The sequence below is a fragment of the Watersipora subatra genome, chromosome 7, assembly GCF_963576615.1.
Source record: "Watersipora subatra chromosome 7, tzWatSuba1.1, whole genome shotgun sequence".
NCBI classification, from domain to species: domain Eukaryota; kingdom Metazoa; phylum Bryozoa; class Gymnolaemata; order Cheilostomatida; family Watersiporidae; genus Watersipora; species Watersipora subatra.
In genome coordinates this window covers 25,098,484-25,117,416 of record NC_088714.1, presented here as the reverse complement: position 1 = coordinate 25,117,416, position 18,933 = coordinate 25,098,484, and the positions used below count along the sequence as shown (strand labels likewise).

At 35.9% G+C, this 18,933-nt stretch overlaps 1 protein-coding gene across 1 annotated transcript; it reads left to right on the top strand.

The window, feature by feature from the left end:
• Nucleotides 1-4,463: 4,463 nt before the first annotated feature.
• Nucleotides 4,464-16,186, top strand: LOC137399717 (COMM domain-containing protein 4-like). Its single transcript, XM_068085926.1, has 9 exons — nucleotides 4,464-4,559; nucleotides 4,888-4,959; nucleotides 5,230-5,295; nucleotides 5,917-5,956; nucleotides 7,576-7,695; nucleotides 7,781-7,861; nucleotides 8,715-8,776; nucleotides 9,413-9,527; nucleotides 15,640-16,186. The coding sequence occupies exons 1-9, from the start codon at nucleotides 4,557-4,559 to the stop codon at nucleotides 15,687-15,689; spliced, it is 609 nt and encodes a 202-aa protein (XP_067942027.1). The 5' UTR covers nucleotides 4,464-4,556; the 3' UTR covers nucleotides 15,690-16,186.
• Nucleotides 16,187-18,933: the final 2,747 nt, after the last annotated feature.

Genomic DNA, 18,933 nt, shown 5'->3' with positions numbered 1-18,933 from the left:
GCATGGAATGTTAGTCAAAAATTGCTAGGTAAGGTAAACTAATGAAAAAACTTAAAGGGGTGGTGGTCCAAAGTTACAAAGTAGAAAACACTGGTTAAGAAAACACAAATGGATAGGTTGAACACAAATGCACCAGTGTAGGCTTGCGCACTAAAATAATTGTTGCGTCTATTTGTGACCACATACTATCTATATCAAACTATGGAACAGTATAAAAAGTGATGCTCCACCGTGTCCTGAGGGAATATTAAATGATGCATTTCATAAAGGATGAATAGAGTTGCACGTAATAGTTACGCCATATAAACACAATACTTCTTATTTGTAATCTGTACACTGTCTGTGCGTCTGCTGAAGCTATTCAATGCTACGGCTTTCTAAGAAGAAGACTGAGTCTCCAAACTTCAACAATGAGACTGCTTCAAAATTACATAGCTGTAAAGTACCTGCTACACCAGGCTAAAAGTGGAGTTATTAGGTGGCTCAATCAAACGGTTGTCAGTAATCTTTGATGTTTGGTATTGTGAGTAGGTAGTTTTGGTTTTCTGATTGATACTTCCGGAAGCCAATCTTTAGCATCAGAAATATTTAAAACTGCATGCCTATTTAGCAGATCAAGCCATGCTTCATTAGTATAAAACATTACATTTGCTATTAGCTCTTTGTTAGGCACTATTGAATGTTCATGTTTTCAATTTTTTACTTCAATGATCTTCTGAGGCATAGTGTGAAGTTTTGTTTGCTGCCTTGAACAACTGTTGGAGCCATAATATATTGAGCCTCATAATGAGAATGTTTTTCATAACTTGGCTAAATTAAAATTTTACGTTAAGCAAAGCATATAAAAGTTAAAAAATGGAATTATACAAACTTTATAAGATATATATACACACTAGCGGAATACCCGGCATTGCTCGGGAATTAAACATCAGCTTATAAACAATGAGATGTAATGTAGTTGCCTGCCACTTGCTCTGTAGTATTCACGTACAGTACTTATATGTAGATAAAATGAACAAACTTTGGCTGGCAGGTGGTAATAATATATGCTCTCTTCAAGGAGGCATTAAAAGTTTGACTATATTTTTGTAAACATTTAAATTTTGTTTAGCGTATAAAAGTCTCAGTTGTCAAATTAAACATATTGTCTTATTCTACGCTTATATTTGCCTAATGATTTAACTGTATTTTTGTAGTCATTACTTACATGTATTTACTATTTTATGTGATAGTTTTATGATTTTTGTCTATTTCTAAGTCTAAAACTGTGGTAACCTAATTAAGCCTTAGTTTAGCATAGTAAATACATGTACTTGTTTCATGTTATAGTAGTTAGTTAGTAATCTTTCAATTTGCTGACAACAAAAAGCCATTGTGCAGGCATATTATCCAATAAAATTGAAACTGTAGAAGTATCCTGAATGCAAGATAGTAGCGAACAATTCATATTTAGTTTGAGATTATTTGTAGAAAACTTAAAAGAAAATTTACATGAGAGGATGACTTAAAATAAGTAAGGCAGGATAACTTATATAAAAATAAATTGAGTGATACTATATACAAAGGTTCAGGTCTGAAGAATAGATCTTCTATGAGTATTGGTTGTGGCAAGATTGATTGTTATTAATAATTGGATGACTATAATATGGTATGTACCATCTGTCTGTGTAAGTATTGTTGATGTTTACTTCTATGGTTTATCTGCAGTGGGTTAAACCCTATTCCACTTATATTACCAAGGAGACAAATATCAATTTTAACTGGGCTTTTCACAGGCCACACAACCTTACAATATCACTTATACAAACTCAATTTAACAGTTACACCAACATGCACATGCCTGGATGAGGACAAAACAGTAGACCATTACCTATACAGATGCAGCAATTACATCAATCTAAAAAAGAAAATATTCCCTAACCCTCACAACTATCAACAGCTGCTAGAATTTGTACATGAAAGCGGCCGATTCAATTCAATTGAAACAGGTTATAGTATAAAAATAAATTATTCCATACTTGTTCATTTTTGTTGGAATAATTGTTGTTAAAATAAAGGTGTTTTGTATAACCATAGTAAAATTAATATCATTAATAAAAAGTTTAACAGTGAGGGAGGAAACCATATTTTCTGGAAAAATTGTTTTAGGGGCATTAGGCCCACAGTATGTAATTGTATTCGCAGTTGCGATTTGTTTCAGTACGGTGAAAAGGCAACTCCGTAATTACTCGCTCATTTAAAATGGGCGTATTTTGTTAGTCCGAGTGCTAATCTCTCCGTGTGAGAAGAGATTGCGATTTAGCAATCTGTGTGAATGTGTTAGGCAGTGTTTGCTGTTCGGACTACTATTTCCTACACATGAAAGTGACAGTTCGTAACACATTTTTTCGGTTCATTGTCTGTAAGTCTTTAGAATGGCAGACAAATGCCTGTTTTTCCGAATGCTAATTTTTATTTGTGTCTGAATTACTGTGTGCTTTTTTTATTACACGTAGTGAACATCTTACGAATAGCTTTGACCAGCAAGTGTTGATCAAAGGAACTTCAATAAACGAAAAATCTCTAGCTACTATCAGTTGAATTTGAGCATTGTATATGTTGGTTGTTCTTGTTTGTAATATGCACGAAGCTTAAATTTTGCATGTCTTTGCTAATTATTATTAATGCAATTGAAAGAGTGGTCGATTTGAAATATAAAAACGTCCAACTTTTGAGGTACGTCAAAATAAAATGATAATGCGTTATAGTTATAGCATTAAACGCACAGCTTGTCGTTTTTTTTTAGTTATACCAAAGCAAAGGAAAACTCAAAATATTTGGTGTTGTTTTCATATTTTAAATAACCTTGCATAACACAGGGAAATGTAGTTGTGAGCTGTTGACTATCAGTTGCTAGAGTTGCTTTTAGTCTTTACTGTCAGATATCTTTAATCGCCAAATAATTTTGTTCCCAAATCCCATTGCAAAAGTAGGTGTCATATGCCTTTTCATGAATTTTTATTACTAAGATGTGATCTACTAAAAATTGAAGGAACGTGACAATGTTTGGTAGCTTTGTCTAATCGAAATACATATACCCTACTCGTATTAATAGTCTATTTTATATTGTTGTTACGCTACTGTAAACTAAAAAGTGTAGCTTATAACAGGGAAATTGTTTTTTTGTTGTTTTTTTCCTATGATTTAGGTAAATAATTTGGCCTCTAAGCTTATTCAGTTCAGAAATAAAAATGTTTGACTGAGATCTGATTGTTGCACCAAAGTAATCAGTTATATTTTTAGTTTTTATACATGTGCAATTAAAAAACATAGTTTTGGATACAGTTTAGTAACTAGTTTTCAGAAACTTTAGTCTGTGTTTTCATATGATCTGACTGTCTCCATTTCCTGAAAAAATGGCATGAAATACAGAATGAGGAAAAAATAATTGAAATGGACTTTTAGTAAAGAATAAATGGTGATCTTTTGATGATTATTCAAAAGTAGCTCATTAAAGCCAAGCTAAACATCACAGCAGCGCATTCTCATCCGCGGTATTGAAATTATGCTTTACCAAAAAGTAAATGCATCAAGTATTTGAAGCTATAACAATGCCACCACAATAGTAATAGTATTGTCTTTGTTATTATGAAAACTGGCCAAATTGTTATAGGTGTCCCAAATATCATTATATAATAACTTGGATCAATTGGTAGACTTCCTGTTATCATGAAAGCTAATCTCTTGAGATGAATTTACTGATTTGTAGGGTGAATAGATAGCATTCACTAATTTCGTAGTGCCCCAAGATAGTGTTATGTATAATCAACTTGATACCTTTGTCTGTGGTTGGTTTGTAATAGGTCCATGTTTTTAAGCACGCACATTTGGACAATTAGGGTATATTATCAAAAGATATTTTTGTTTAGTATCAATTAATCATCAAGCGGTTTCAGCAAGCATTGAGTTAATGTGTTGTTGTTTCCATTCTTACACTTTAGGTTACTCACTGTCTCACTTTTTAAATTGTATATGGCCATGATAATTTTCAATATCGATCACTAATTATCAAGTCTGGCCAGTTTGGAATGCTTTACGCTAATCTTTAAAGGTGTGCCTAGTAATAAGATGGTATTGATTTCCGGTGTCTGTACCCACAGGATAAAAGATACTTGTGATAAATGCTAGTCTGCTGTCATGCAGTTACAAAAACTTTCAACAATTTTTATTCACAATTTTTAATTAATCACCACCTTTATTTGAACACCACCTTTATTTGGCTGCCTTTATGAAAGAAGGGTAACAAAATAGAGCGCCACTCTCAATTTGAATGACACCTCCATTTGACCACCACTTTGACAATCTTTGATTTTGATGAACCCACAATATCAAGTGATCTTTAGAAAAGTGTCCACAAAATCGTATTAATAACGAATCGTTTATATCAACAACAATCAATTATCTAAAAGCGAGTTTGTCTTTTAGAGATCTACCCATATATTATTATTCTGCTGTTAGGCTATGTCAGAGAGACCCTAAGGAGCATTGGAGGTTCTTGAAGTTTCTTTCCGGCAGCAATGGTAAGTCCTAAAAAGAAAGACGTGTTTGAAGTTTTTTCACATCATTTTGATAGACAGTCTCATGAAATGCCGATGAGCATATAAGAATGCTTTTGATTGCAAACCTCTAGAGCTCTACCATTACTGTTCATTTGATCTGAAAGATCCAGCAGCATCACTATCCGCATGTTTAAGAAATACTTAGCTAACTTTTTTACCTGATAATCATGCATGTTCATGTCCAAACATAACTCTTCATGTTTGTGTAATTAATGCAGGATGCGAATTAGTGTTGATTTTGATTGCTTCAACCTTTTTTATTTTTTCATGCACTTGCTACACATTTTAGAGGTTTAGATTCTGCGGTGGGCTGGACTGCCCCGATTGGGTGTTGGCAGAGATTACAATTCTTGCCAGGATGGTAAGTTTAGCCTTTTACAAAAGAATCCATGGATTTTATTGTCTGATTTCAATGCACAAGAGTTTTCTCTGCATTTTAATAAATTAAAATAAACTAAATTACCTTAGTAAACATATTTTAGTATTGTTGCTATTTACTGTATATATTTGTTATATTTGGCTTATCTAGAAAATACCCAGAAGACCTACAAAATGACAGTTAGTATCGGAAGTTATTTTCCCTTTGCAACTAGTGGCCAAATAACTCCTCATAGACTGGTTTTGTTTTCAGTCATCCATAAAAATGAAGTTACTCAGCGGCCAAGTGATAAAGAATCTGTTGGGAGAAGTACTAGACGTGAGTGTTTCCCAACTTCTATTGCTCTCTGTAAACTTTATACATCCTTAGTCAACCTTACGCATAGTCACTCATCTTCAGTCAACTTTACTCATAGTCACTCATCTTTAGTCAACTTCACTCATCTTCATTGACTTCACTCATCAATCAATTTCACTCACCCTTAGGTACTCTAAGCCAACTTCTTACACATTCAATCAAACCCCTTTGATCTCAATCAATTTCACTCACCCTTATTTTCCTTTGTTACTTTCTTATATTGACACTTTCACTCACTCTCTTTGGCTAACTTACATATACTACTAACTGCACAGAAAGAGAATTTTTAATACATTCAGAATTCTGCCCATGAGCACGGGTGTTATTTTTTAACAAGTCTGTATGTTTGGGGAAATTGTAACTTAATATGAATTATATGATGCCTAACATTATTGAGTTATTTTTTACTTCTCAGCTAACAATGATCTTTAAACAAATGTTGTTTACAAATGCATGGAATATTTTTAAAAGGTTGACTACCAGGTGTTTTGTCTTATCATTGCAATTATCTGGCTTTTTCTGTGTTTTTAGCAGTTTTTTTGCAGTTATTATCCTTATCTTTAATTTTGCTGTCATTTTCAGTATGAAAAAGTGAAGAAGTACACAGCTGATGCCAAGTATGGTGAGTAGCCAACCATTCTCACCAGCTTTTAGTTGGAAAAATTTGGGTGTCCAACGAAAGCATTTATTAAAAGTCAAACAAGTTGTTTAAAAATGTCCATTTTATATTAGGTTTGCTAACATCTTATTGTCTTGGTCAGCGAGCCTAACAGGAATATGGCTTTGTTTGCTCTGTGGCGATTTTATATGTTGAATGTACGCTGAAACTGCCTTTGCATGTCTATGCAATTCTTAGTAGTTGCATTCACTGTTTTTATGACACATTTGATCTACAAGTTTGCGTAATTCGCAAAATAGAACTGACAAAAACCCACAAGTCAAGTGAGTTTTCTTACTTTCAAATTTTTCTCGAACATTTCATGCTTGTGATAGAATGAAATGCACTTGCTAATGATGCGCAAGACACAACGCTGCTTAAACTACTCTGTTTTAAACATTTTCTTGGCATCAATCATTCCTGTTTCGAAGCGTGCTGCTAAGCGAGTCCGGAGTACACCACTAAACTTCCGGGGTATAATTTTTGAACATTAAAAAAAATCTACTTTAATCAACAGCATGTGAATGTTCACTAAAGCACTTGTTGCACGGTAACTCAATGTGCGCACAATTCCAAATTCACATCATCCGCACAATGGAAACGGTGATTGGCTGATCCTCTTGCACCTTGACTTATTTGCACCTTGACTTACTTTCACTTTGACTTATTTGCACCTTGACTTACTTGCACCTTGACTTACTTGCACCTTGACTTACTTGCACTTGACTTACTTGCACCTTGACTTACTTGCACTTGACTTACTTGCACTTGACTTACTTGCACCTTGACTTACTTGTACCTTGACTTACTTGCACCTTGACTTACTTGCACTTGACTTACTTGCACCTTGACTTACTTGCACCTTGACTTACTTGCACCTTGACTTACTTGCACCTTGACTTACTTGCACCTTGACTTACTTGCACCTTGACTTACTTGCACTTGACTTACTTGCACCTTGACTTACTTGCACCTTGACTTACTTGCACTTGACTTACTTGCACCTTGACTTACTTGCACCTTGACTTACTTGCACCTTGACTTACTTGCACCTTGACTTATTTGCACTTGACTTACTTGCACCTTGACTTACTTGTACCTTGACTTACTTGCACCTTGACTTACTTGCACTTGACTTACTTGCACCTTGACTTACTTGCACCTTGACTTACTTGCACTTGACTTACTTGCACCTTGATTTACTTGCACCTTGACTTACTTGCACTTGACTTACTTGCACCTTGACTTATTTGCACCTTGACTTACTTGCACTTGACTTACTTGCACCTTGACTTACTTGTACCTTGACTTACTTGCACCTTGACTTACTTGCACTTGACTTACTCGCACCTTGACTTACTTGCACCTTGACTTACTTGCACTTGACTTACTTGCACCTTGACTTACTTGCACCTTGACTTACTTGCACCTTGACTTACTTGCACCTTGACTCACTTGCACCTTGACTTAATTGCACCTTGACTTAATTGCACCTTGACTTAATTGCACCTTGACTTAATTGCACCTTGACTTACTTGCATCTTGACTTGCACCTAACTTAGTGAACCTCTGGCTATTTATAGATACAAGCGATGTGAAGGCAGCTATATCTGTACTTACATTCATACTGTCCAGCGCTGCTAGATATGACATTGAGTCAGCGCCATTGTCTGATGAACTTCAACAACTCGGACTTCCAAAAGGTACATCGCTCTTCTGGGGTTACTTGTACTTTCTTTGCATTTTAGAAATACGCAGGTGTGTAAGCACTTTTGGCATGTATTGTAGAACACTCGACCTCACTCTGCAAGCTTTTTGCTGACAATTCATCATCTCTCCAGGATCATTTTCGGCTCAAGTCACTAAGATGTATGTATCTATGCATTTATTTATGCATCTCTGTGTAGAAGGTGAACTATTGGTTTCTTAGGAAAATGGCAGTCTTTGATAAAAATGTGCATTTTTGCCAATTAGCGAGCAGTAGCATGAAGGTCTTTATATGATGACTACTTACTGAAATAATGTTTATAGTTTGCATCTAGTGTAGATTGTTGTTCGTATTATCTTATTATTATAATATCTAACGATGTTTTTAGGGATTCTTTTTGTATAAGCTTGTGATTTCTCATAGGTGCCGGCCCAAGAATATTGCTTGCTTATTTTTCTTTAAATTATTTACATTTGTACGTTAACGTGGCGCAGATACAGTTACTAGTTAGCTACCTAATATAGATGAGTTGTTAGATAGGTAACTAGTATAGATAAGCTGTTAGATAGGTAACTAGTATAGATGAGTTGTTAGACAGGTAACTAGTATAGATGAGTTGTTAGATAGGTAACTAGTATATATGAGTTGTTAGATAGGTAACTAATATAGATGAGTTGTTAGATAGGTAACTAGTATATATGAGTTGTTAGATAGGTAACTAGTATAGATAAGTTGTTAGATAGGTAACTAGTATAGATGAGTTGTTAGATAGGTAACTAGTATAAATGAGTTGTTAGATAGTTAACTAGTATAGATGAGTTGTTAGATAGGTAACTAATATAGATAAGTTGTTAGATAGGTAACTAGTATAGATGAGTTGTTAGACAGGTAACTAGTATAGATGAGTTGTTAGATAGGTAACTAGTATATATGAGTTGTTAGATAGGTAACTAGTATAGATGCAATATCGATAGTAAACTACTGTGGAATGCAAGTTGCTGTTCTATATTTCAGTATCACAAATAGAGAAAGTGGATTACACAGTTAGACACGTTCTTGACTTCTCTGGTCAGCAGGTCAGTTTTACTCCATCTGTATGTAACGTTTTGCGTACTGCTAGTCATGATCTCTGAGCTATTTTTTAGGATGTTTTCATCTTAATCATAACTTTTCATAATCACATATTAGTTAGCAATATACATGATTACAAACGAATGTCATTATTACGCACTTGTGATGTCCTTTGACATTATTAGTTGTCTCGTAATCCTTGTATTATACATTGGATATACTTGCTATCCAATACTTTGCTTTCCTCATCTTTTTATTGCATATGTCGGATACTTTTTGGCATTTTTACGGTTCTAATTTGGTGTCAATGACATTGCATGTATGTATTGCAATGTATCGCAATGACATGTATTCGCTGCATTTAAAACTCATTGCATTCATCTGGCACTCACACCTTGTCAGTGGCATTCATTGTAGGTGTCTGACACCCATACCTTGTTAGTGACATTCATAGCATGCATCTGACAATCATGCCCTGTCAGTGACATTCATTGCATCATCTGACACCCATGCCTTGTCAGTGACATTCAACGCATGCATCTGACACTCACACCTTGTCAGTGACATGTATGTATTTGACACTCACGCATTGTTGCTGTCACCCTTGGCATGTCATTGACACCAGTCAACCTGCATTTTAGGTTCTTGAAGAGCCTATAGTAGACTTGACACTTGTTCTGAATGATCCTCACTTGTCATCTTCAAAGACTGTGTCTTTCTCCATGACTTCCAGGAAGTTCCAGACATTTTTACACGGTGAGTTATTTATTTTTCGTAGAATCATCAATAGTTGGAAGCGATTTGTTGAAAGGAATTTTGGAAACTGGGATGCTGTAATTGTGGCTGGGTCTTTAGTTGTCAACATATGATTATTAATGTTGTTTAGCTCACGTTACCATAATACTTTTATTATTTGATGCTTGTTGATGATTAACCTTCATAGCCATGGCAAGAACTAGGTTGCAGAGATTAGAAATGTTTACGCGAGCAATCCCTCAAAGATCGGGTATGTCTTATCTTACTGCAAGCAAAGACTAGGTGTGTTTTTCTTAGCATTGTTGTACAAACAATGGCTCTGTGATCTTTGATGGACATTTCTGAGTCCAGTGTCAAGGGAACCTCAATGACTAGAGACATGCCCAGTTGCAGGGAGCAATTTAAGGTTGCATGTCATTCCTGTCACTACCAGTGGCCTTCTTTGGAAATTAGACCCTCAGTTGTTTGATCGCGGGCCAGGGGTTTTAGACCACTAGGACACAACTGCTTTTGGCTGCAACATTTACATCCAAGTATAGAGGAAGCATGTGCTAACTTTTAATACTTCAGAATGTGCGGGGGGGGGGGGGAAGGAAACTTGAATGGTTGGCAAAGCTCCCCGATATTTATTAATTTTCCATATAGGTTTGTGTGTTGAACTTCATCGCATGAACTTGTTTTTTGCTAGCAGTTGTATTGATCATTTGCCATTATGATGAATAATAAGGTGGGTCATAACATGTTGCAAACCTTGAGGAAATGTGCTGCCAACCTGTAGTGAAAGATCTCCACTGTGACTACACATATGCACACCAACCTTACTGAATGGCACATTGTTTTTACCAGAGCGAAGGTTAAGTAATTGTAAAGATATTTTTGCGGGATTTTTGATTATACCTGTTGAAACGTTGGCAGCATATTTATCTATCAACAGTGTTTGGCAGCTTTAGCATTTGCGCAGCTATTTGTGATGCTATAGCTTTACTCAAGTAGCAAAAATGCTACACATTAACAATGAAAGTCAAACAAGAACAAAATTAATTTGGGTTCATGAAATAAATGAAACCCGAGACGACTATAGGTTTCATACATTTAATCATATAAAGAGTTAACTGAAATGTCTCTTAGACAATTCTAATTTACACCAGTAGCCTTCAGATATACCGTACATTTCGGACTATTAGCCGCTACTTTTTTCTGACGATTTGAGCCATGCGGCTTATATAAGGGTGCAGCTATTCTGTGACTTTTTCTTTCATCGTTAGGGCGCTACGAAACAGTGCCGTTAGGCACTGTTCCGTTTTAAACAGCAAAGTTGCTGCCGAGTTAAAAGGCACTGTCCTGAGTTCTGCGGCCTATACAAAGGTGCGGCCTATGTATTGTTTTATTATCGTTTTTTGGAAAATAAAGCAGATGCGGCTTATATAGAGGGGCGGTTTATAGTCTGAAAAGTACGGTATGTTAAAACAGTCATTTAGAGGCTAGCTTCAACTACAATCAGCTTGTGCTGAAAATAAAATGAAATGGATAGAAGTTTTTGTTAGAATTAAATTTCTTTGGTCGTCGCGGATCCATCAGCTTCTTTTTTACCGATGTAGACTTTATTCTGCATGTCTTTGTTAAGACACAACACATAGGCAACCTACAGCTTATGCGCATGACAATGTCTCTTCAGTGTTTGTTGCTTCGACTCAAGATTTACATTAGCTTGGCATTTGATGGAAGCACTCATCACATTAAATTCACTCTTCCATCTGTGACAAGTTGATTTGAAACTGCTGATACTGAATATCTAATCATATATACACCTTTTCAATTCCTCATTCCAGCATGTTGTTTGTGCCTCATCAACTGAGAGGCCATTGGCTGCTAATGATAGTATCTCTGACTCAGTAAAATTGGCAGAAAGATGGGTTCGTGAACTTTTATATAACATTTCCCTTAAGCACTTGAGTTCACTCTATACCGCAATCTGACATGCCCATCTGTTGACTATTGTTGAATACACAAAGTCATCTATGCAGTTCAGTTTAGATTTGCTATATCGAATATATTTGCTATATCCAATATATTTGCTATATCGAATATATTTGCTATATCCAGTATATTTGCTATATCGAATATATTTGCTATATCGAATGTATTTGCAATATCGAATATATTTGCTATATCGAATATATTTGCAATATCGAATATATTTGCTATATCAAATATATTTGCTATATCAAATATATTTGCTATATCAAATATATTTGCTATATCAAATATATTTGCTATATCAAATATATTTGCTATATCAAATAAATTTTCTATATTAAATATTTGCTTTTCAATGGCCTGTTGACTGTAATAAGCTAGTCTGGTTTCTCATTGCTGACAGCTTAGATGGTCACTAGCTCTAATTCATTATACAAAAATCTTCATACTCAAGAAAGTGTATTGAGCTAACACTGTAATAAGCTATCTGTGTTATTGTCACAATATGGTGGAATTGTGCATTTTTTATAAGTTTTCACGTGGTACAATCAAACCTTAGAATTAGTACCAGGCAATGCCTAGGCTTGGCAGCCCTGGCATGTGTTTAGTCTCATAATCAATGGCTTATTTACATGTTGATTTGGGCCTTTTTCTGCCTACGCAATTTAATAATTTACGTATTACAGCAATTAAATTGGAGTTAATATACCACTAAGCGCCTATAAGTTTATTGCGCAGAGTATCTCCCCACTTGGCCGTTATTAGCAACACTGGCTCTAAGTAGCAATGATGTCACATCGTTAGCGTGGCTTTGGGTGGAAATAGGGAAAGCGCGGGTGTGACAATAGCTGATGACAAGTGTGGGGGCAGGCGGAGAGGATGTCTGATACATGCTTTATACGATCCTTCCTGTCTGTGTTGATCAGCTGTTGCACTTCTTGGAATAGAGAGTTAATGGTAGGGTGGGCTTGTGACCAAGGTTCATCAGAGTATTTCTATACTGCTGAACTTAATGTGGATGGTTCGGGGAGAAGAATATTATACTATATATTTTATATACTTGAGTTTTACTTACTAGCTATTCAAAAAAGGGCCAGTCCAAGTTAGCCACACACCGAATGTAGCTGACTCCTTGTTTATTGCCTGAAGGAGATCTTTAGAAATTGGAAATGCAGTCATATTCACAAATCAGTCGGCCCAACTTAGGATAAGTAACAATGTTAAAAATAAATGCTCAACCGTGCAGTCATACCTCAACATACAAGCTGAATACATTCTGGGACTGAGCTCGTATATCAATTTACTCGCATCTCAAGATGATATTTCCTATATAAAATATCCAAGTACAAATTACTCCGTTAACATACTGTGAAAAAACACTCAAACGGGATATTAGTATTACAGGTTTTTAATTGTTTCAATTCAGCGCATTCGCAAAAAAGTAACAAATACCTATTTAGTTGTTATGATCTGCAATAAAATGTAACATCACTATGTATGTTACTTTATGACGTTTTTACCTTCGAGGCTGACGTTATGGATAACGACGGTCTGAAAGAGACATGAGAGCAACACATGCTTGGATATTGCAGAAAGTCATAGCCTTGTATTTGCAGCTGACAAAAAGTATAAGTGTCTTCGCCTCATTGTAAAGGCTAAGGCACTTATATTATTATAAGTTCAAGGCCAATATTATTATATAAATATTATTTTATGATGTTTTATTTTATTGTAATATATATAATATTTCTCAATTTGTTTGATTGACCATTTTACATCATTATAACATTTGTTTCTAAGCTAGTCATCTCAAGCTCGCCCCTAAAATTTCTTGAGAAATTTGTCACCCTGGGGCAACAGTTGCGCATTTTCAGTGTATGTTTAGTTTGAAATCTTGAACTAACTCAATAGGCTGTCACAGTGCTTTTCGTTGAACTTTAAAAATGTTGTTTATACCATTATTTGTAAATATAATAGATACTTCCTTTATATTAGAATACAAATGTAATGTGTGTCATGGTGTCAATGGGCTGTGAATCTTGTTGACTGAGTTATATGTGCTCTTGTGTGACGGTTAGTAACACGCTCTTATACTGCACCCAGTAAAAACCATTATGTCTTTTGGTGCACTTCCAAACACTAATGGGGTGAAGTTACTTAAGCCAGGGTTGTGACGCATTGCAACCACTGCGTCAGCGCGGCGCGCAGTAATTTTGCAGCGCATCACAACTTTCTAATGAGCTATTGACATTTGCTACTACTGCAATGACACCTCTACTGCAAACTGCCAATTGCAATCTACTGCATTTACTTTAGTAATGCATTACCTGAAACCCAGCAATTCATGCATACTGCGAATACGCATTTTTCATTGTTTGAAACTGTATTTGTAGTGAAAATGCCCGGTAGTATGGAGTTGAGACTGTAGATCAACTGACATTGCTGGCTTTCTCAGCATCTCTACTGCATTGTACTTATAACATTGTCAGAGGCTGTTTAGCAAGCTCATAAATTTGTTCGCTAACCCCCAAATCATTTTGGAAGCATTTTCACCTTTTTGATGAAATGGAAGTCTTTGCATTTTATTTTCATCAACGTTATACACTAAAGCCATAATCGATTTTCAGTTTAACAATACACAAAATGCTCGATGTCATCAAATTGTTTGCCAATTCATACTCAAGATTGGGCAGCATTCACATTTTGTAATTGTGTTGCGGTTATGCCCATTGCAACTCAATACTGGATTTTATGATTAGATTGTGTATGTATGTACAGTGTAATACAGAAGTTCCTACTGCATCTAGCACTGTGATGCGCACTAGAAACACTTCCTTGGCATCTAGCGCTGCACAGTGTTCAGTGCGTAATACGCCATTGCACCAATACTTTTTACTGCGCATTAGAATCCAGGCAAAAATTCACTGCAACTGCGATGCACCAAACATCTGAGCATCAGTGAGTAGGCTACTTATCAATGTGCAGCTACGATTTTTTCATAATTGTTACAACCCTGCTTTAAGCAGTGGTTTTAGCTTTAAAATCGATTGTTTGACAGTCAATGAAAGTACTTGACAGGTTTGTCACTCGGGCTACGTTTACCTAGCTGGAGTTTGTTCAGAATCTCATTTTATCGCTTGTGTCTCTTTGGCTAGTGACACTCATTGCATTCGGGATACGTCTTTGCTGAAAACAATGAACCGGTCATGATGATGATAGTTTCTGACTAACACGAATTAATGAACATCTAAAATCTTCATGTTTTATATATTCAGTGTAATGAGGGCTTGTAAATAAAGCATCGACGGTCTGCATGCCGTTGATGTACATGTAAAGCACTAAAGCTGCATGCACATCAACCGATTTGCAAACAGAGTTTTTGTGGCAAATATCTTAATGGTTTTATGGGAGTTGTCGGTTCAATCTTTTCTGTTCACACCGGAACGGGTTTGGACCGAGAGTGGATAATCTTGCCATTATTTATTTGTAAGGTCAGATAACTTTAGCTGATATATTTTTACCGAGTCAAGATTTACCTTTTGTTGACTGTTTTCTATGAAGTTTCTCGTTTCTCTTACAGCAAGTTTACCAATTAGTTTGCACCGCCCAGGTAATCACGAAGAATGGATAAGGAGGGTGGTATTTTGCTAACATAATCCGCTTTAATTATTATAGCAACAGCATAATAGTTGAAGCATTTGTTTTAATTATTATGCCAGTGCTATAATAATTAAATCTGAGCAATAATTCTGTAAATGGCATCTTTCAGGGGGTTCTATCAATCGAATTAATAGTCACGTTTGAAGCTATAACAAAAAACGCCTATAAAGGTGAAAACAGATATGACGATGACCTTAAATGAGAATATGCGATGCGCTGTGCCCCTCTGTAGTCACCTCTTTAGATCGAAAGATACCGGTTTTTCACTGTCAAGCTCTGTTAAATAAAAAGTCAAACTTCATGACAAAGCAAAAAAGTGTGATCAGTTAAAACTCAGCCCTGTAGGTAGTAATTACCGAGTACTAGCTATGCAATGCTTATTACTGTACCCAGCAGGGCTCTGACAATGACAAACATATTCTCTATGTGTAACATTTGATTCCGTCATAGCTTCAGCTATGTTGTGTACTTGCAGAGATGAAAGTGGCAAAAGAGGCAATGGCGTCAACATCCAATGCTCTCTAAACTTGGGTTGCTCGCTAACAACAATGAATCAGCATATCCGCTGAGAAAAAGAGCGTTGCTTGTCGTAACAGGTGTTTGGAGAATGGTATGAGGAACCGTGTCCCAATGTTGTAATGGCTCCCTTACTAGAAGAATCTATATATTTGCTATACCTGCGTCATAATGAAGCTATTTAACCTATTATATGTATTTTTAACTTTAATCGTGGCTTGTAGTAAACTCTGTACAGCGCTGTGATATATGACATCTCATTACGTGACCTGCTGCGACCATTGCAATGTTTCACTAGACTTATTGACTCACATAATAGATGCTCCAATATGTTTGCCTATGGGATAAAACAAGTTGGGAATGGTGACTTGAATCAACATCAATACATGGCGACAAGTAATTAATATATTTAATTTTTCATGAATCTATTGAAATGCTGAATAATATACTATCTGCGTGTCTGATTTGTTTCTTATTCGTGATAATAAATCATCTCTTATGTTTAACCGCTGTAAATCATATCCCAGTGTAATATTAGCATTAAAGATGCGCTTATGCAAAACTTTAATAGATTTCATCAGAAAGGATCGGTATTTTTTCTATCATTTGCAATTGTTTTTTATGTTGGAGTTGATCTGATGGCCATTATGTTTTAAAATTGAAATAGGTAAAACGGTCGCGATTAAAACGATCGACAAAATAAAAGATATCGACCGAATAAAGACGTGTAACGATGCAACTTGAACACAATAGCAGCCGATAACAACTGTGCTAGCGATAGCAACTAGTGACGGCATCATTTCATACATGTTTTTCTTATGAGCATTTTAAAATGCAATCAAGTTTTGTTTATTTCAATCTTGAAACATCCTGGCAGTCAGATCATCTCAAACATCAAAAACAATCGCAAATGATGGACAAATACAGATCTTTCAATGATTCTTGGTGCGTATGTGTCTGTATGTCTCCTCTGAACGGCTGGCCAAGCTAGTGAAAAGGTAGCCTTGAAGCAAGTTTGCAATATTACAATCTCAAATGCCTTCCTATGAAATTTTCATACATGCCTGTGTGAGCTCAGTATGAGATCGGTATGAAATTGGTATTAAATGAAAGGCATTCATTTTATCTAACCTTAGGATAGCGTCATGAATTGCGTTTAATTGCTGTTTTTCAAATGAATTCTCTTGACAAATACTCATTAGCATTTTATTATGGTAGCTTGGTAGGATTGTTCACATGTGCAATTACTACATAAGGCAAAAGTATTAATTGCAAAAAATAGGCGAGACCATAGCAAATAATGTTCCTGTGCTGGTTATTAGGTGAGTTTTAGAAGCTAGTAACTTCCAGTCATTTGTGATGAATCCGGGTTCGGCTTGCAGTTTTCTCGGCGCGCTCTATGTCGCCATTCGTCAAATAGTTTTGTAAAATTAGGGTTCAGTTTGAATGTTTCATATTTTGAAATGAACAATATACAAATTACCTGTTGATATTTCATACATAGTCCTGCACCAATAATCTCACCATAATATATATTCCTTCAGACCTATTCAGTTGCCAATGTAACAATTGTTGCCAATGATTACCATTCTACTCACTGAGGCATCACAGAGCATCATAGAATGGTGTCAAAGAGCTTTAACGGTGACCAGCGGTAAGCCTGGCGATGCCTGGGCTTTGTTACATTTTCAATCAGACAGCCAGCGGGTAGGTGTTTCAGATGCTGGTTCTGAGGAACCAGATGATGTGCGGAAACCAAAGATTTTTAGCGACCTGGTAGAAGGCGCAGAGTTGTGAAGTTTGAGTGAAATCTGCCAAAGAATGTGGAAACGTTTACGCAGTCTAACAGACACAATATGGCAAGGCGGGTTTATTAATAGAGATAACTTGTTTCCATTGTGGCCTGTGATATCTGTAGCCTTAGCTCACCGTATTATTGCGAGTGCTAGCAGTAATCATTAAGGTCACTAGTCGAAAACAAGTTTTATACAGAATCCGAAATTCCAAGTGGAATGCCGAGCACCAAGAACACTGATCACGTACATGTATACACAAGGTATGTATACAACTTTGCATTGATGCTTTGTAACATCTAGGAGCAGGCCGCTCCCTTGAAATTTTCAATTCTGCACGTTTTGTTTTATAAAAGATTTATTTCCTATACTTTAAAGAATCAATGAGAGAGCCTGTCACTATAACAGCTTCCTGTAATGTATCGATGGAAGTCATGGAATTGTACAATTTATATAATGGGAAACGGGCCAGGGAGTGCACTATTATTGTTTAGTAAGTCATATAATGTAACTAGAAACTTATGTCGGTATGTTGTCATATGCCTGTGTTGTCCTCTCTTTGATTTTTCATTGGCTACGTAAACTGATGGAATCATAAAGGCAATGCAGATACATCGGTAATATTGCAGCTGTCAAACTTTCTCTAGAGTTTACCGAGCATTTACGGCGTCTGTGCAATGCCTACGTCTTCGATGATAGTGATTGGCCGCCGCGGATTGCTTGATCTATGTTTTCTTTCATGGCGGTTCCTGCTGAACGAGTATTTCAGCGAGCGTGTTTTATAATAAGAATGCTGTTGTTGAATATTCACTGATGTAAACGCTGGTAGGTTTGTGATAATGTGAACAATGTTATGCCAGCCGATCACCGAAGTATGTAGTGGGATTAGCATCAACATATGGTGATATAGTGTGTATCAACCTTAGGATGCTTCAACCTACAAAAATGCACAGAATTCAAACTAACACTATCTGCCAAATTATTCTAGCTGGAATAATTGCGTGTTAGTGTGAAATAGCGGACATTCGTCACCATCCGCTAAAGCCCATAGTCCAATTAATCATATTGGAAATACTGCCAAATGTAAACAAATCACAAGAAAGCTATGCATAGATGTCTCGGTCAGTGCTTGTGGTAACTAAACCAGCCATAATGCAATAATTAATAGACATCATGGTTTCTATAGAAAGGCTGCATCAAGTATCAGAATCTCATGATGAATTATGAATAAGCAAATAAAAGTTTCAGTTTTCGTTTTAGTTTAACTTTATAATTTCATTAAAATTCAACATAATATATGTTCCGGTTTATGGACTTATTTTCTACTTGAGTATGTTTTGTTCTTCTACGCAAAATTAGCAAGTATTAACCTTGAAGCGCGTATATGCCATCCTAAATCTCACAATTTTTATGGGGCCAATTGTTTCCTTTTCAAAATGCCTGATACCGGTATATCATAT